A 20,278-nucleotide genomic window follows, 5' to 3' on the forward strand; every position below is an offset into this window, starting at 1 on the left:
ATCTGTGAAAAAAGCTCTGATTATCCCAAGACTGGTCAAATAGATTCCTTACCTCAGATCAGATGTTATCCAAAAAGATTATTCCAATTCCTCATCGCCATTCCAAATATCGATCGCGTTTATTGATTCAGCGTTGGCCGTTGGGTGCTGGAAATACATAATCCACGCTGTTCTGGGGTCGGCGATCAACTAGGGTCTCTTCAGTTGGCTTGACGGAAAAGTAAAATAAGGAAACTGCCCCCCCCCCCCCCATCAGTCTAAACTAATGGGGTGCAGTTACACAGGGAGAGACGATAGGGGGCGGTATCTTCCCAATTGAGCTCAGAGAGAGTCTCTGCAGCACTAACCTGAGGCTCGATTGATGAAGTATGAATTCAAATCGCCAATAAAAAAAATACGACAAACAAACGCTATATAACGTTGGTGGTAGTGATGCACAATATATCGGCCGCCGATATAATATCGGCCGATATGGCCGTTTTTTTTACACATCGGTATCGGTCCGATATCAAGATAGGGCCGATATTATAAAAAAAAAACAAAAAAATGTTTTTTTTTTTTTATCTTTTTTTTCTTCTTTTTACATGTTTTGGCCTTAAATAGTTTCAAAATATCAGTCATTTCTGAAAATAAGTTACAAAAGTAAAAAAAATTATGCGTTTTGGAAAATAGCTCTTTATTTGATTATCATAAAAACGTGTTTTCTATACAGAGATATCGACATCGGTAAATATCGGTATCGGCCAGAACAGCAATATTAATATCGGTTATCGGTATCGGCCACAATTTTCACATCGGTGCATCACTAGTTGGTGGCATTCATAGGTCGGCATGAACTAATGACAAAACGCGTCGCTGGCATCCAAAGTGTTAAAGAAGTCGTGTCCGGCCCATGGGGACATTAACGTGTGTTGTCGGGCCTTACAAATACATTTGATTTTGATTAGATTTTCTGTATCTGCCTGCCTGTGCTGTGGCTGTTTTGTTTTGCTTGTTTGTCTTACCATGTTTTAATCTTGTTCTGTTTTAACTTTGTATTTATTTTACCCCCTGCCCCCTATCCCTCAACAGGCTGTGCCTTTTGCCAGGTCGCCATTGTAAATAAGAAAATGTGTTCTTAACAGCTTACCTGGTTAAATAAAGGTTAAATAAAAATAAAAACGTGTTTGCTCATCTGACCGATACCGAAAATAATTTACAATACCGATATGGTCACCGATATATATCGTGCATTCCAACATCATTGATGGGTTCTTGAAACACTGCACCTGTAGTTGATGAAATAGTAGTTGTGCCGCGTCGTCTTCCCGTCGGGCGCCGTCTCCACCCGCATGCGGCACTTGACAAACTTGTCCCCCTTCAGATTGGTGAGGACGGAGCGGAGCTGTTTGCGGTCGAACTTCAGCAGCTCCAGCATGTCCTCCTCGCGGACGCACGGGTTGCGGATGAGCACGTCCAGGGCCAGGGCGTGGTCCACCCCGTAGAAGCCCCGGACCACCTGCTTGGCTAGACGCTTCAGCGACGCGGGGACCTCGGTCAGTAGCTCTGGCTCGGTCATCTTCCTGCTAAAGATTCAGGCTGGTCAGTGTGCGGTACCAAGGCGGAGGCTGGAAGGCAGCCTCAGGGTTGTCAGTCGCAGGATGGATGGATGATTTGAAGAGCAGTGGTTGTTACAAGGGGTTTTTACCTAAACGTGTAAAGGTCAGCTAAGGGTAAGAAAAGACCAAAGAAGAAAAGCATGTGTGGCTTGAAAGATAGAGGGATGTTTAGAGGTACAGTATGAACTGGTGGGGGGGGGGGGCAAGTATGGAGGTAGGGGTGGGAATATATCCTTGATGATTGCTGTCCAACCTCCTCGAATATTTCTGTCCAATCTGTAAATATAAAATAAGAGGCTCATCATTCAAGGTTAGACCTGAAGCTTTGCAAGATAACACAAACATACTGATGGTGACATAATTATATGAACCAGGGCCCTATTCCCCGTACCTGGCTAACTGAGTTAGCCGGATAATCTTCAGCATAGCTTGACTTAAGCCAGACATTTCTGTTCCCCGACGTCGGATTTTCTAAATCGCCATGGTAACAGATCAGAAAGTTTGAACCTGCTCCAGAGTAGGGGTGGGAATCACCAGTTTCATCACGATACGATACGATATAGATTCTTTGGACAACGATACGATATTATCCGATATCACACAGTCTGCCACGATACGATACGATTCGATTCAGGTGCCTGCGATCGATATGAGACGATATTATATGCCCATTTAACACAATCAGTAACATTTAAATCAACAAAAAAAATTGCAAAGCAGGTTAGATGCATTGGACCCGTTGCGGAATAAAACAGCAGGGACATGTTTTGGGTCACAGAATAGGCACACTAGTCTTGCTCTAGTGACGCTCTAGACCAGTGGTTCCCAAAGTCGGGGTCGCGACCCAAGGATGGGCCGCGAGCAGCCACGGGAGGGCCGCGAGATGATTAAAAGAAAAATTAAAAAAAATCTATTCTATTGTATTCTAAAATGTGACTACCGGTATATGGTTTTATATTAACTTAATAAATAAAGAAAAACAAAAAATCTACTTATTTCAACAAACATTTCAAACTAAATAACAGACTATGCACATAAAACGCTGAAAACAACCGAAGCAACAATAGTATTTTAATGAGGCTATTATTATTATCATTATTATTTTGCAACAAGTTAGCCCTCTCATAAATAGCACATATAAATGAATAACTAACTTGAACTAACTTAATAGGATTGAAGTAGGGCTGGGCGATATAGCCAAAAACGTTATCGCGATAAAATTATAAAATTATTTTCATATAACTCGATATCGATAATTATCGTCGATATAATGTCTGTCAAGTTTAATTAACTTATTATGCCCGGCGCCGATGGACTTGTTTTTCTGCTGCGAATGTCTCGAGTTGATGTCGTCATCAGTCCGCACACATTATAGCAGTTAGCCAGAGCGAGACAATCCCATGACAATGTACTAGTAAATATCCCTAAAATACTCTGTTCCGCCCCAATAAATTGCAACAACGTCCACCGTATACCACGCACTACTATAACCGTGGCATCAGAATTCACGCCACATACATACTCTGCACGTAAATATATAAAATCGCGCCGTGCAAGCTAATTATCCTAGCCACGCATGTATCCAAATGTCCTAAATATCCCTAAAATACTCTGTTCCGCCAGAATACATTGCAACGACTTCCACCGTATACCACACACTAGGGGTGGACGGTATGGTCTAAAATGTATATCACGGTATAATTTGAAGCATAGACGGTAATGGTATATATCACGGTATCAGTGTTTCCATTAGAATAATTTTTTTGCCTGATAGGCAGGCTATATAAAGAATGACATCCTCAAGGCATGTAGATTTATAATATTTTAACTTAAAACTAGGCTACTTTTCCGTATAAAGTCATTATATTCCAAATAAAATAAGTCCCGAGTCCGTGCTGCTCCCATTGCAAACAGCCGGGCTGGATGCTGGATTTTGCTAGAAGCATATGTAGCTGCAGAGCCGCAGAGCCAGCGGCGCTTTCAGGTCTGGTCACAGCTTTCAGCCGTTGGGTGGGGGGGCGCTGTTGAGCGGACCTGACCTGAAAGCGCCGCTGGCTCTGCGGCTCTGCAGCTGCATGCTATTCGCAAATCCACTGCTGCCGCCGACCTCCCGGCTCCCGCTGCAGCCGTCGTTATCATAACACTACACGCATATCATAATGTTTACAGCAAACTGTAGTTGATCACCAGGTATCATTTACATTTAGTCATTTAGCTGACGCTTTTATCCAAAGCGACTTACAAGTTCTGTGCGACAAGACAGCAAGAAGGGTATAACTCTATCAGCTGAGTAACAATGTTCATCAAAGTGTTGCGTGTTACAGTGTAGGTTAGTTTATTAGGACAAGTGCATGACAGTAAGGTTAGTCGGGGTTAGATTATTTTATTTTTATTTTTTTTATCATTTCAGATAATGGTTGAAGAAGTGAGTCTTTAGTCGACGGCGAAAGATTGGACGGGATTCGGCTGTCCTAACTGGGATGGGTAGTTCATTCCACCATTGTGGGGCAAGGACTGAGAATAGGCGGCTTCTCTTTGATGACCCTCCGGGAGCTTGGATAGGAGTAGATCTGAGGCGGCCAGAAGATGCAGAGCGTAGGGGTCTTGAGGGTGTGTAGTTAGAGACCAGGGGAGGAAATTAGGCCACTTTACTGGCCAAATGCTAGTATTTCTTACGTTTGGCGGGTAAAAAAAATCAGATACCCGCCAGTTGGCTGGTAAGCCAAAAAGTTAGTTTCCTCCCCTGCTGGCGAGTATACAAAAAAATAAAACATTCTGCAATCACTGCACTGGCAAACGGTGCGCGTCTTTTCTGAGTGTTCGCTTTAGTCGACAGTGCCACGAGAGCACTGCACAAGACCACCTGCGGACATATATAATGTTTAATAAACGTTTGCGCAGTACTGGCCAACCCGCTGACATATAATAATAATAAAAGTCCCGCAGTACTAGGCTAGCCATCAGGAGCACTCGCAAACAGATAACGTTAAACACAGCAGAAGATGGAAAACAGACCGACTGACCAACGGGGAACTGCATCCAACCCTCGAGTATAAGTTACTAAGGACACATTTAAATCACAGAGGTGTAATGTTAGTCTACTGGAACTGTATACAGTGGTTAGCTTCTAGTTAGCGTTTTAGCTATAGCTGCTTGCTAGCTAACGTTAGCCCCATGTGCTCAAAGCAGCCAGCTAGGTGTATCTGTTATGACTATAATGTTTCCAAAAAAGCACCGGACTACGACGTAAGGTTAGACATTTTATTTCATGCTCAAAAGCCCCTGGCTTGCACATCGCAGTCACGAAAGGGGCTAGCTCAACCAGTGCACTGTGCACAACAGCACACCAACCCAACTGACGTTACCACAACACTTGACGGTACTTCACAGCACTGTCGTAAGACCACCGTGCTGTCTTAAAGGCACAGTGTGCCTACCCAGATGCATACACAACATTGACGCGGCTTGACATACAACGAAGTAATTATCACAATTAGCGATTTTTTTTGTCTGGTAAAAAATCTGTTTGGCTGGTAAAAAAAATCAGATACTCGCCAGTTGGCTGGTAAGCCAAAAAGTTAGTTTCCTCCCCTGTTAGAGACCATTGACCGGAGGTAGGCGGGAGCGGTTCCCTTTGCCGCACGGTATGCTAGGTCGAGGGTGATAATGTTACCCAGTGATTTAGTGTGGAGGGAGAAGAGAAGGGGTCCTAGGACCGAGCCCTGGGGGACACCCGTCCGGAGGGGGCGGGTGGCCGACAGAGTCCCTCTCCATGACACTTGGTAGGAGCAGTCATTGAGGCATGATGTCAGCCATGTCAGCGCAGATCCAGCCACTAGGTATGTTTTATTAACGTAGAATAATTCATATAAGAAAAACGATAGGGACATCTCTTACCTTTCTCCACTGGTTAAAAATGCCAGGAACTGAAATTGAAACTTGCTGTGCGCCGCGGTGATATGTGTTTATTATGAAATGACAATTGCGTGTTGACACGCCCACTGCGCGAAGCCTCCTAAATAACTTTTTCCAGTTTGCACATATCTATTATCTATGACTAATTCTATCTATTTTTAGGGGCAAATGCGATTGAAATAGTCACGCTGTGGTTACATGACGTCATTGCTATTTTAGAGCTACTCTACCGGTTACACGGTATAGTCAAAATCCATACCGTAGAGCAAATTAATACCGTTTATACTGTATACCGTTTATACCGTCCACCCCTACCACACACTAATATAACCGTGGCATCAGAATTCACGTCACACGCATACACGGCACGTAAATATATAACATTGAGCTGTGCAAGCTAATTATCCTAGCGCCAGCCTTGAGTCCTAAACCAAAACAGTGGCGCATCTGGAGCTGTGGTGCGTAAGCACGTCACGTCATCACGTAACGTTGGTTGTTGTTAGTGAGTGTGTTGAGCAGAGGCTGAGCGGAGCCAAACTTGGAAAATCGATATATCGAAACTTTGCGACCACGTTTCATGTTTATTTCGAGGAAATAATTTATCACGATATTTATCGTTATCGTTTTATCGCCCAGCCCTAGATTGAAGTGATATTTGGCTTAAAAAATCGGTCGCCTGGCAAAAAGAAAAGAAAAAAAAAAGCCTGACGATGTGCATTGGGCCGCGGCTCTCTGACGTAGGGCTGGGCGATATGGACTAAATATGATATCACGATATTTTCTGACCTTTCGGCGATACACATCACGATGTTTTTCCTTTTTTCCCCAAACAATTCATTATGAGGCTTACCAAGACAGTATTTGAGTTTGCAAGCGAACATTAAAGACAAAAGACTCATGCATTTAGCATTTTTATATTATATATTATATTTAGATGATTGGATTCTTAGATTATATATTTAGCATTTTAGCCTTTTGTTTTTTTATATTAGATTAGATTTAGATGATTAGATTACATATTGTAACTATTTATTTATTTATTTACATGTATGTATACATTTATTATTTGAACAGCTTAAGGCTATATCTGTACTTGATGTTTGTTTGTTGTGTTGCATACTTGAAATAAACTTCAATCAAATCAAACCCCTCTTAAAAACAAAAACCTGTGTTTAACCTATAGCCATCTATAAAACATCATGCTAAAACTGTGAAACAAATGTCCTACTCCCCTAAAGAAAGAAATACATAGCAAACATGACTTCAGTTATCCAATAGTGCTGCTGCTTTTTATTTTGTTAAAATCTTTTAGTTAATAAGACTAAAAGACTACAATATATATGACTACAAGGGCCAGAAGCCGACTTCATGACGGCTTCCTGTCCTCTCATTCCATTTCCGGTTTTCCGGTTAACGTTACATTTTCAACAACAGATTGCTGCTAATTAAACACTTCATGGAAACAGAGTAACGTTATGTCGAGTTCATACGTGTAGTGTAGTATGAACTCGACATAACGTTAACATTACTCTGTGTCCACTGTTGCTGCCACTGTTGCGTCGCAGATGGATGGTACACTCTGTTAGCTCCGTAGCTAATCCGCTCATAGACTAACTTACCGATAGCAGTACCGTTACCGTCTGAGTTTACTCCTGGGTTTCAGGGTGCAGCCCTAGCACCGAGCCACCGCCTCTCTGTCTCTGGCTAGGTGTGTGCGCTTGCGTGCGTATATGTGTGTGTGACTGACTTTTTTTTTCTGCGAGAGGGAGAGGAAAGCATTTAGCACTGAGCTTGTAAGTCTCATCTCAGCCGCGGCGGCCTCTAACGCGAGGGCAAAACATCACGATATCCACGATACGTTTAAAAAGTGTATCGTTAATGAACTGTACCCGATATTTATATAATATCGTCATATCGCCCAGCCCTACTCTGACGCCTTATTTTCTGGGTCCCGGCCTGAAAGGTTTGGGAACCCCTGCTCTAGACGCTACTGCTGTGTGCTGTTGATCCGAGCCAAGCGGATACGACACATGGGATTTTCAAAATAAGAGTATCGCAATATGAATTGATCTTTTTACGTTGCATCGATCCTATTTGATTATTGATAATAGATCGATATCGATCTGGATCGATGTATCGTCCCACCCCTACTCCAGAGCAGGGTTAAGTTCAGTTAGCTGGATGAACCATGGCCACACCCTCGCAAAGAAGTGCCAGCTCGCTTCCTGAAATAATTACCAGTGTAGATCTGCATTATACCATTCTAAATGATGTTTTTGTGCTTCGTTTTCCTAGAGGGGGCTTTTGAAATGTAAAATATACCTAAATGCTGATAATAAATCATATTCAGCCTATAGATTTACTTTGTCCTAAATAAAAGAATGCACATCATATACGGCGCTCGGAGTCGCGATACACACTGCATGTGGTTATTTTAATAACGGCGTATTGCAAATGTGAATCCCGCTGGGCAGGGGAGGAAACTAACTTTTTGGCTTACCAGCCAACTGGCGAGTATCTGATTTTTTTTACCAGACAAACTGATTTTTTACCAGCCAAAAAAAATCGCTAATTGTGATAATTACTTCTTTGTATGTCTTCGTCTAAATTGATTTTCAATCATAGTAATAATCACACCGTGTCTCTATACTTTAAAATATTTATTAGCATAAAACATTAATAACAGTCTCTACTCTTCACAATATTAGCATAACACATATTAACATGAAAGAGGGATCTATTCTGGACTGGGTTGGGCTGAACTGGGCAGTGAAAGATGCTGGGTTGGACTGGGTTGGGCAGTGAAAGAAAAAAAACGAAGTATGTTGTGTGAAGTGTATAGATAGATAGATGTGAAATGTATAGATGTAGCAGTACTGTCTATCTGTATGTCGTGTATGTCATATGTTATGATGAATTGAAAATGGGGGACCCTGATGTAAACAAGACGAAAGTCTTTCTCTGGTCTGCATCCCCTTAACAATTGTGTGTATTGAGCCGTACTGTATTGTACCCATTCTGCAATCTGTTAATAAAGTTTTCAATCAGTCAATCAAGTTAACTTTGAACCTCGGTTGTCAAGCCACGTCAATGTGTATGCATCCGAGTGTTCACTGTGCCTTTAAGACGGCACGGTGGCCTTACGACAGTGCTGTGAAGTACCGTCAAGTGTTGTGGTAAAGTCAGTTGGGTTGGTCTGCTCTGCTGTTGTGCACTGGTTGAGCTATCCCCTTTCGTGACTGCGATGTGCAAGCCAGGGGCTTTTGAGCATGAAATAAAATGTCTAACCTTACGTCGTAGTCGGGTGCGCAATAGACTAACATACACCTCTGTAATTTAAATGTGTCCTTGCCTTGGACTCGAGAGTTGTACTAGGGTTGGATGCAGTTCCCTGTTGCTCAGTCTGTCTGTTTTCCATCTTCTGTGTTTAACGTTATCTGTTTGCGAGTGCTTCCTTGACTGATGGCCAGTACCACAGGACTTTTATTCAACATTATATATGTCCGCGGGTTGGCCAGTACTGCGGGAACTTTTATTAAACATTATATATGTCCGCGGGTTGGCCAGTACTGCGGGAACTTTTATTAAACATTATATATGTCCGCGGGTTGGCCAGTACTGCGGGAACTTTTATTAAACATTATATATGTCCGCGGGTCTTGTGCAGTGCTCTCGTGGCACTGTCAACTCGCCAGACTGGCGAGTGGTCTTCATGAATCACTCGCCAAACGTAAAAAATACTCGCATTTGGCGAGTAAAGTGGCCTAATTTCCTCCCCTGCCGCTGGGATATTTTTAATGAATGAAACCTATCGGCCGTTTGGCTCTGATTAGTTTCATATATTCTCCGCTGTAGATTTGCTTAACGGAGCGCCCGAATTGTGTTTCATTCAAGCATAAAATTGAAGTGTCTATGCGTGGATTGTAGTCTTTGTGGATTATGAATTACGAGGAATCTGAGGATTGTTGAATTGTATCATCACTCACACGTTATTGTGATATTGTAACTGTGATTAAAATGTCTGATGAGATGCGCTGTTTGACAGATTTGAGCAATTGAATGAGCCGTTGACGTCACATTAAAGGGTGGACGGTATAAACGGTATACGGTATAAACGGTATGAATTTGCTCTACGGTATGGATTTTGACTATACCGTGTAACCGGTAGGGCAGCTCTAAAATAGCAATGACGTCATGTAACCACAGCGCGACTATTTCACTCGCATTTGCCCCTAAAAATAGATAGAATTAGTCATAGATAATAGATATGTGCGAACTGGAAAAAGTTATTTAGGAGGCTTCGCGCAGTGGGCGTGCCAGCCCCTACCGCACGCATGTAAACACGGGTCTAGTAGTCTAGTGGGAGGACGGCGGCGTCTCCCTGAGCTAACGTTAGCTTAGCTACCGTTACAAAATGACCCAGTCAACTATTCACTTTTAGTTTAATACATGATGAGGCATTGTCTAACCGAACGGTATCTAGTCGGCCAGCTACCGATAGCTCCTGACATCAACAAACGCTCCACAAAGTCTAGTAGAGGGTTAGGGTTAGAGACGTGTATGCTACCTGTTAGCTCACGTTAGCGCAAGTTAGTTCACCGTTCAAAACGAAATGTCCCATTGAACTAAATAATTCACTGAGGCGTTGTATTAACGTTATATATCCGGCTAGCAGTAGCTACAGATTTCAATGTCTTATAACACTGATTCGATGCGTATTCGAGCTGAGGGCTTGCTGAGCACAGTTAAGTAACGTTATGCCAATAGGGTCCAGGTGCAGTGCCGGAGAATCCTGGCCGTAGCTCTGCTCGAGGCTACTCGAGTATAGGTCCAGGTGCAGCTCCGGAGAATCCTGGCCGTAGCTGGAGGCTACTAGAGTACACACAGACAGTGGAGCTTGTTGCGTGGTGGTGATGTCTCGCAGATAATACAAGTACAAGTCTAATTATATAATATATATATTTTATAAAAAAAAAAATTATAAAATAAAATAAAATTTTTTTTTATCAAAAACGATGATACCGTGATATATACCGTTACCGTCTATGCTTCAAATTATACCGTGATATAAATTTTAGACCATACCGTCCACCCCTATTGCATTTGAGAAAATGCATTTATCTGTTCAAGCACTGTTATCTGATGATGAACATGCGTCACTGGTATAAACCAAAGGTTAATCAATTCAATGCATATGGATTATGTCCGAAACAGATTAAAACCTGATTAATAGTGAAACTGTATAGCCGGCTCCAAGCCTCTGTTATTTCGGGGGTCGCGCCTTGAAAACTGTATTTATATATAAAGTACATGTTACCTAAGCCGAGCGCATACAATGCAGATATCCTCATAAGCATCTATTAATTCTTATCAATTATATACTCTTTGGGCTTGTTTGTATCTACTTATTCTGAAAGAGTTTAACTAATTATTTTCGCTAGCAATAGATCTCATTCGATTATTCATTCTATTAAGCCTACTGCCATTAGGCACATTTAAATAAATATAATCTGATTGATTGGGGTAATGAGGGATTTAACAACATTAGCCTATAGATTATGCATTTAACCTGTCTGCGAGGCTATTGAGCCGTATGTATTGTACCCATTCTGCAATATGTTAATAAAGTTTTAAATCAATCAATCAATGCAGTTAGAAAATCAAGATTTCTGCGATCGACATCTGCTGTCTTTTCAGCTGAGGCGGCCGCGCGCACTTATCCTGAGTATCAAGTCTGGTTTGAATTAACGAGACTGAATCCACCTTCGAGGAACAGGGAAAGCGCAGATTCAAACATCAGGTTAATTGAATCTGGATAATGGGACTTTTGATCGACTTAGTTGAACCAGGTACGGGGAATAGGGCCCAGCTGAGCTTGCCAGACTGAGCTGTCATACAGCAATACACTGCCTTCCTGTTGCCTGGTGGTGGCTTTGATTGATTGATAATGTTATTGACAGATTGCAGAATGGGTACAATACAGTACGGCTCAATACACACAATTGTTAAGGGGATGCAGACCAGAGAAAGACTTTCGTCTTGTTTACATCAGGGTCCACCATTTTCAATTCATAGTGACATTTATGACATACACGACATACATATATACAGTACTACTACATCTATACATTTATGACACACCAGATCTACAAATACAGTACTGTTTGTGTTACAAAGAGATTAAAACAAATAAAAATAAAGAGAATATATACATTATACTAACCAACTAGCTAGCAATATGGAGACACAAATAAAGTAACAGGTGGTATGAAGTATGTTAAGTTTGCAGTATTAAGTAGGTAATTAGTCGGTGGTGGAATAATAGGTAACGTTAGTGAACGACCTAACTAACTAACACATGACTAATGTAACACACGTTAGCTAACGTTAGCTCACTTTAAAAGTCTAAAACAAACGAACGCTATTGTTTTCTTCGTTAGCTAACGTTAGCTCAATTTAAAAGTCTAAAACAAACGAACGCTATTGTTTTCTTATATCATTCTTCATTAGTAGCTACAATGATCCACGGAGTCAACATTAATAATGTAACGACGACACTCACTACTCAACACGCTCTCTAGTTGTTGTTGTTTCTGCAGCTCTGCTCCAGTGGCTCAAGGCTGCTTGTCTCCTCACTGGGTGACATCACTTCCTGTCTCAGTCCCCTCCCTCAATTAAAGGGCTCTGCTCATAGATGGCTCTGCTCCCTCAGGGTGACATCACTTCCCGTCTCTGTCCCCTCCCTCAGGGAGGGGCGTTATTTTATTTCCTAGCCGCATTTCTGGCAAGACGCTCTCTGATTGGCCGACGACTGTTTCTACACTGGTTAAGCTTAGGCACTCTTCGAAGTTGGTTAAGGTTAGAGTTTGTCTTAGAGCGTGACGGCAAGTTCTTTCGACGGTTAAGCTTAGTCACTCTTTCGAAGTTGGTTAAGGTTAGAGTTTGTCTTAGAGCATGGCGATAGAACGCCAGGTAGTTTGCAGGCTGTTTGACGTGGAAATGGGCAAAGACACAGCTCGTCACGCGATTGGGCAAACGCGTCAGTGGCCAATCAGAGAGCGTCTGCCAGAAATGCGGCTAGGTTTAGAAATAACGCATATTTCTGTCATGTTTTCGCTGAAGAGGAACTAGTTATTTTGGAACCAATCAGATGACAGATGTCTGTCTGGGAGGCGGGGACTAAAGTGTTTACCTGCAGGATTTGATTGATTGAATTGATTGAAAAGTTTATTAACAGATTGCAGAATGGGTACAGTACAGTACAGCTCAATACATACAATTGTTAAGGGGATGCAGACCAGAGAAAGACTTTCGTCTTGTTTAAATCAGGGTCCCCCATTTTCAATTCATCATAACATATATGACATACAGATAGACAGTACTGCTACATCTATACATTTATGACATATCAGATTTGCAAATACAGTACTGTTTGTGATACAAAAGTGTCCAGAAAAAGAGTGTATATACATTTGACGTAGAAACTGTACATTGGAGGAGGTTGGGTGGGTGGGGTGGGTGGGTGGGTAGGGCGGGCCTTTTTGGAAAATCAATCGAGTGGGGTGTCTAAAATATGTGTTTTTTTGTGGGGAATTCAAATATGGGATTATTTTTCTAATCGGATAACTCCTACCTACATTGTTTTGGATTTCAAAATGGCCGATTTGACCATTTTTCACCCCTTGGCCATACATGGATGCCAACATGAATCTGAAGGAAATCCTAACATGCAAGGTGTCTAAATGATGTGTTTCTTAATGGGGAATTCAAATATGAGTTAATTTTTGGGATAGGATAACTCTAATCTACATCATTTTGGATTTCAAAATGGCAGATTTTACCATTTTTCACCCCTTGGCCATACATGGATGCCAACATGAATCTGAAGGAAATCCTAACATGCAAGGTGTCTAAATGATGTGTTTCTTAATGGGGAATTAAAATATGAGGTACTTTTTGGGATAGGATAAATATAACCTGCATAATTTTGGATTTCAAAATGGCTGATTTTACCATTTGAACCCATTGGTATTGTATTACAAAATTGCAAAGATAAAAAATATATGGGAAATCATTTATAATGACAAAGCCATCAAATTTATTAACAAGTGAACTGTATATAACTGGATACAACTCCAAAGATCAATAATAATAATACTAACAATAATAAATTGTATTTGTAATGCACACAAACACCTAATTCTCGATCTCCTGACTTCTTGAACTTTGCCAGGTTCCAATATCTTGATTGGACTCATTCTTGGATGGCAAGATCTCCTACTGTACTGCTTTAGCCACCAACCTACAAACACAAACTTAAAGTCAACGTCAGCCATAAATAGGTGAGCTCTTTCCAGAACTACTCAGCAGAAACCTCTGTAACCATTTAAACAAACGTCTCAATGTATTGAGAAAATCCATGGGGCTCCATCAATCCTCTATCTTCTTAAATTTGATCAGGTTGCACAAGTCCTGCTTGGATTCATTCTTGGACATCAGCCTCCTGCTGGTCTCCTGAGCCCTGATCCCTCCATCCCTTTTTTCTTGTGAAAAGTACTTAGCAGAGGCCTCAGTCACCATTTTAACAACCCTCTCGATGCTTTGTGTGTGGCAAGGCCAGTCGAGAACCTCCATGGGGGTGTTGATTAAGTTCTTCACCTCGGAGGTGCTTAGGGAGCAGGTGAGAGGTGGCTCTGACAAATCTTCTGACCAGCTGATTAAGCCACCAATGCTGGAAGCGTCACTATTGATGTGAGGTGTTCTTCTGATCCTGACACAGGAGTCTCCCAGCTGAGTGTCTGGATCCCCCTCTCCCCTGATGGCCAGGATTCTCTCGACTCCCTCAATTCTCTCTTTTTGATCCTCAGAGCACAGCAGTGTTTGGAGGATGGCTTCACTGTGGGCATACCAAGCAGATCTTCTCACAGTTGGCATCACAACATCCAGCACCTCCTTCCTCTGAGACTTGAGGCAGTCCAGCTGAAACAGGATGTGCCTAGGCCCTTCGATCCAGGAGTGCTTGACCTTCATGTTGAACCAACATGGATAATACACTCCAATGATGAATTCCACAATGCATTGTAGATTATTCAGGTTCTTTCTTTTAAGTTGATGCTTTGACACCCAGAGCCTGAGGAGTCTGTTTGCTGTGGTGAGCCAGCGGCTGTGGTTTACCGGTCCAATCTCCAGCAGAGCCAGCCTTGCAGAAAGCACTCCATCCCTGATTGCTCAGACCAGCTTATAGCCATAGTGTTGATCAGTTGAGAGATCTTGAATGATCTTCTCAGGCAGCTTGATCAGCGGAGGGCCAAGAAAGATCCTGGTGAAGTTAGGATTGATCTCCAAGTCTGTAACAGAATCAAGGAGCTGTCCTATTGGCCCTGACAATTTGTTGTCTGACAGAGTAGCCCCATCAACTTCAACAATGAGACGGCGCAGTGGAAGTTCACCAGTGTGCAGGTTGCACACCAACCAGACCAGCTTTCTCCCCAGGTGCAGCTCCAGCTTCCGCATTACACCTGCCTTCACTCCAGTGTTGACATTGGTCGAGTCTCCTCCAATGGCCCACAAGGTCTTATCAGAACCTCTCTCTTTCAGCCAGGCAAACAGGACCTTAGCAATCTTCTCTGCATGGGACTCCTCTTTAGTTGCTTTCTCTGGTGTAAAGTGGAACAGATAGTTGCTGCCAGGCTCACTAGCAACACTATAGTGTTCTTCCTTGATCTTTGCAGGAAAAGATTGGTCACTGCCCTCAGCTTCCATCATCACATTGGTCATGTCAATCCGCCCATCAAAGAGGATACAGGAGATCCCCCCCTCCTCCCTGCACTTCTCCTCAAACTCTTCCCCCAGCTCTTGCATCAACTTTTCTTGTGCTCTCTTAACCTTGTTCTTATCAATCACTTTACTTGTGTCATCTTCTAAGATGAGTCCTGCATCAATCAGAGCTGCAGTTGCTATAGCTGCAGTTGGCCTTAGACCTATGCCATACCTTACACTAGCAAGGGCGATGTTTGGAATCTCATCATAATTTTTCCGTAGCTTTGCTGAAGCTGCAGGGTCAGTTTCAGGAATGAGCTCAACTTCAGGGACTGTAAGGAAGCTTTCAACATCCTTCCTGGCAACCTTGTCTGCTGCTGCAAAGCTTTCTTCTTTGCCCCTTCTCCTTTTCTCTGCCTTCTTTTCCATCCCCTGCCTTTCCAATGTTTTAAGAAGATAGAGGATTGATGGAGCCCCATGGATTTTCTCAATACATTGAGACGTTTGTTAAAATGGTTACAGAGGTTTCTGCTGAGTAGTTCTGGAAAGAGCTCACCTATTTATGGCTGACGTTGACTTTAAGTTTGTGTTTGTAGGTTGGTGGCTAAAGCAGTACAGTAGGAGATCTTGCCATCCAAGAATGAGTCCAATCAAGATATTGGAACCTGGCAAAGTTCAAGAAGTCAGGAGATCGAGATTTAGCACTTAGGTGTTTGTGTGCATTACAAATACAATTTATTATTGTTAGTATTATTATTGATCTTTGGAGTTGTATCCAGTTATATACAGTTCACTTGTTAATAAATTTGATGGCTTTGTCATTATAAATGATTTCCCATATATTTTTTATCTTTGCAATTTTGTAATACAATACCAATGGGTTCAAATGGTAAAATCAGCCATTTTGAAATCCAAAATTATGCAGGTTATATTTATCCTATCCCAAAAATGACCTCATATTTGAATTCCCCATTAAGAAACACATCATTTAGACACCTTGCATGTTAGGATTTCCTTCAGATACATGATGGCATCCATGTATGGCCAAGGGGTGAAAAATGGTAAAATCGGCCATTTTGAAATCCAAAATGATGTAGATTAGAGTTATCCTATCCCAAAAATGAACTCATATTTGAATTCCCCATTAAGAAACACATCATTTAGACACCTTGCATGTTAGGATTTCCTTCAGATTCATGTTGGCATCCATGTATGGCCAAGGGGTGAAAAATGGTCAAATCGGCCATTTTGAAATCCAAAACAATGTAGGTAGGAGTTATCCGATTAGAAAAATAATCCCATATTTGAATTCCCCACAAAAAAACACATATTTTAGATACCCCACTCGATTGATTTTCCAAAAAAAAAAAGTATGGCCCGCCCTAGTGGGTGGGGGCTGTACATTACACTGTAAGTGCAATGTTTATAATCCCAGCTACACAATCTTGCCACATGATTGCATTTGGCCATGCAAATTTGTCTCATGCCTTTTCATTGAGTCCAATCCAAAGGGGTGAATTACCATCTGGGAGACGATAGGGGGTGCTTTTTTCACATCTGATCGCCTGGAGTGGCTGATTTACCAACGGTAGACTTGGTTGATGAAATATGAATTCAGATCGCTAATAAAAAAAAGAAAACGAAAGAAATTCTCGTTATGGGCATTCAACCCGCGGGGGGTAAACCCGAGAAAACTCGGGTTGGGCATCCAAAGTGTTAAGCACCCCCACAGCCCAAATGGAATGATAAAAAAAAAAATATATATATACTTATTTATTTTTTTCATAGTCGACTATCGGCTAATTTCGGCCAATCCAAATCCTTAGTCGGGGACAGCCCTACTATCTACTATGTGTAGCACTACAATAACAAAGCCACGTACCCTGAGCCGCCAGAGGTGCACCCCTCCTGCTGACTTGTTGTTCAGAGGTGCACCCCTCCTGCTGACTTGTTGTTCAGAGGTGCACCCCTCCTGCTGACTTGTTGTTCAGAGGTACACCCCTCCTGCTGACTTGTTGTTCAGAGGTGCACCCCTCCTGTTGACTTGTTGTTCAGAGGTGCACCCCTCCTGTTGACTTGTTGTACAGAGGTGCACCCCTCCTGTTGACTTGTTGTACAGAGGTGCACCCCTCCTGTTGACTTGTTGTACAGAGGTGCACCCCTCCTGCTGACTGGTTGTACAGAGGTGCACCCCTCCTGCTGACTTGTAGAGGTGCACCCCTCCTGCTGACTGGTTGTTCAGAGGTGCACCCCTCCTGTTGACTGGTTGTACAGAGGTGCACCCCTCCTGCTGACTGGTTGTTCAGAGGTGCACCCCTCCTGCTGACTGGTTGTACAGAGGTGCACCCCTCCTGCTGACTGGTTGTACAGAGGTGCACCCCTCCTGCTGACTGGTTGTTCAGAGGTGCACCCCTCCTGTTGACTTGTTGTTCAGAGGTGCACCCCTCCTGTTGACTTGTTGTTCAGAGGTGCACCCCTCCTGCTGACTTGTTGTTCAGAGGTGCACCCCTCCTGTTGACTGATTGTTCAGAGGTGCACCCCTCCTGTTGACTTGTTGTTCAGAGGTGCACCCCTCCTGCTGACTTGTTGTACAGAGGTGCACCCCTCCTGCTGACTGGTTGTTCAGAGGTCAGAGGTGCACCCCTCCTGCTGACTTGTTGTACAGAGGTGCACCCCTCCTGCTGACTGGTTGTTCAGAAGTGCACCCCTCCTGCTGACTTGTAGAGGTGCACCCCTCCTGTTGACTGGTTGTTCAGAGGTGCACCCCTCCTGTTGACTGGTTGTTCAGAGGTGCACCCCTCCTGCTGACTTGTTGTACAGAGGTGCACCCCTCCTGCTGACTTGTTGTTCAGAGGTCAGAGGTGCACCCCTCCTGCTGACTTGTTGTACAGAGGTGCACCCCTCCTGTTGACTGGTTGTTCAGAGGTGCACCCCTCCTGTTGACTGGTTGTTCAGAGGTGCACCCCTCCTGCTGACTTGTTGTACAGAGGTGCACCCCTCCTGCTGACTTGTTGTTCAGAGGTCAGAGGTGCACCCCTCCTGCTGACTTGTTGTACAGAGGTGCACCCCTCCTGTTGACTTGTTGTTCAGAGGTGCACCCCTCCTGCTGACTTGTTGTTCAGAGGTGCACCCCTCCTGTTGACTTGTTGTACAGAGGTGCACCCCTCCTGCTGACAGGTTGTTCAGAGGTGCACCCCTCCTGCTGACTTGTAGAGGTGCACCCCTCCTGTTGACTGGTTGTTCAGAGGTGCACCCCTCCTGTTGACTGGTTGTTCAGAGGTGCACCCCTCCTGCTGACTTGTTGTACAGAGGTGCACCCCTCCTGCTGACTTGTTGTTCAGAGGTCAGAGGTGCACCCCTCCTGCTGACTTGTTGTTCAGAGGTGCACCCCTCCTGTTGACTGGTTGTTCAGAGGTGCACCCCTCCTGCTGACTTGTTGTTCAGAGGTCAGCGGTGCACCCCTCCTGCTGACTGGTTGTTCAGAGGTGCACCCCTCCTGCTGACTTGTTGTACAGAGGTGCACCCCTCCTGTTGACTTGTTGTTCAGAGGTGCACCCCTCCTGCTGACTGGTTGTTCAGAGGTGCACCCCTCCTGCTGACTGGTTGTACAGAGGTGCACCCCTCCTGTTGACTGGTCTTACAGAGGTGCACCCCTCCTGTTGACCTGTTGTTCAGAGGTGCACCCCTCCTGCTGACTTGTTGTTCAGAGGTGCACCCCTCCTGCTGACTAGTTGTTCAGAGGTGCACCCCTCCTGCTGACTGGTTGTTCAGAGGTGCACCCCTCCTGTTGACTTGTTGTTCAGAGGTGCACCCCTCTTGCTGACTGGTTGTTCAGAGGTGCACCCCTCCTGCTGACTGGTTGTTCAGAGGTGCACCCCTCCTGCTGACTGGTTGTTCAGAGGTGCACCCCTCCTGCTGACTTGTAGAGGTGCACCCCTCCTGCTGACTTGTTGTTCAGAGGTGCACCCCTCCTGTTGACTTGTTGTTCAGAGGTGCACCCATCCTGCTGACTGGTTGTTCAGAGGTGCACCCCTCCTGCTGACTGGTTGTTCAGAGGTGCACCCCTCCTGTTGACTTGTTGTACAGAGGTGCACCCCTCCTGCTGACTGGTTGTTCAGAGGTGCACCCCTCCTGCTGACTTGTAGAGGTGCACCCCTCCTGTTGACTGGTTGTTCAGAGGTGCACCCCTCCTGTTGACTGGTTGTTCAGAGGTGCACCCCTCCTGCTGACTTGTTGTACAGAGGTGCACCCCTCCTGCTGACTTGTTGTTCAGAGGTGCACCCCTCCTGTTGACTGGTTGTTCAGAGGTGCACCCCTCCTGTTGACTGGTTGTTCAGAGGTGCACCCCTCCTGCTGACTTGTTGTACAGAGGTGCACCCCTCCTGTTGACTGGTTGTTCAGAGGTGCACCCCTCCTGTTGACTGGTTGTTCAGAGGTGCACCCCTCCTGCTGACTTGTTGTACAGAGGTGCACCCCTCCTGCTGACTTGTTGTTCAGAGGTCAGAGGTGCACCTCTCCTGCTGACTTGTTGTACAGAGGTGCACCCCTCCTGTTGACTGGTTGTTCAGAGGTGCACCCCTCCTGTTGACTTGTTGTTCAGAGGTGCACCCCTTTTGCTGACTTGTTGTTCAGAGGTGCACCCCTCCTGTTGACTTGTTGTACAGAGGTGCACCCCTCCTGCTGACTGGTTGTTCAGAGGTGCACCCCTCCTGCTGACTTGTAGAGGTGCACCCCTCCTGTTGACTGGTTGTTCAGAGGTGCACCCCTCCTGTTGACTGGTTGTTCAGAGGTGCACCCCTCCTGCTGACTTGTTGTACAGAGGTGCACCCCTCCTGCTGACTTGTTGTTCAGAGGTCAGAGGTGCACCCCTCCTGCTGACTTGTTGTACAGAGGTGCACCCCTCCTGTTGACTTGTTGTTCAGAGGTGCACCCCTCCTGTTGACTGGTTGTTCAGAGGTGCACCCCTCCTGCTGACTTGTTGTTCAGAGGTCAGCGGTGCACCCCTC

The 20,278-nt window shown here is 44.2% G+C and overlaps 1 protein-coding gene across 3 annotated transcripts in view; it reads right to left on the reverse strand.

The window, feature by feature from the left end:
• Nucleotides 1-12,149, reverse strand: part of gtf2e1 (general transcription factor IIE, polypeptide 1, alpha) — a 40,346-nt gene extending 28,197 nt beyond the window's left edge. Inside the window, exons 1-2 of one of the 3 annotated variants that reach the window (XM_084315060.1) lie at nt 12,076-12,149; nt 1,269-1,565 (exon numbers count right to left, since the gene is read on the reverse strand). In XM_084315060.1, the coding sequence (XP_084171186.1) occupies nt 1,269-1,558 (290 nt within the window). In that variant the 5' untranslated portion in view covers nt 1,559-1,565; nt 12,076-12,149. Of the gene's footprint in view, nt 1-1,268; nt 1,875-12,075 lie in introns of those variants that run through there. The other 2 variants (XM_084315059.1, XM_084315058.1) reach the window with 2 other exon arrangements.
• Between the last annotated feature and the right edge of the window lie 8,129 nt (nt 12,150-20,278).

The sequence above is a fragment of the Notolepis coatsorum genome, assembly GCF_963971535.1.
Source record: "Notolepis coatsorum genome assembly, chromosome: 5".
NCBI classification, from domain to species: Eukaryota; Metazoa; Chordata; class Actinopteri; order Aulopiformes; family Paralepididae; genus Notolepis; species Notolepis coatsorum.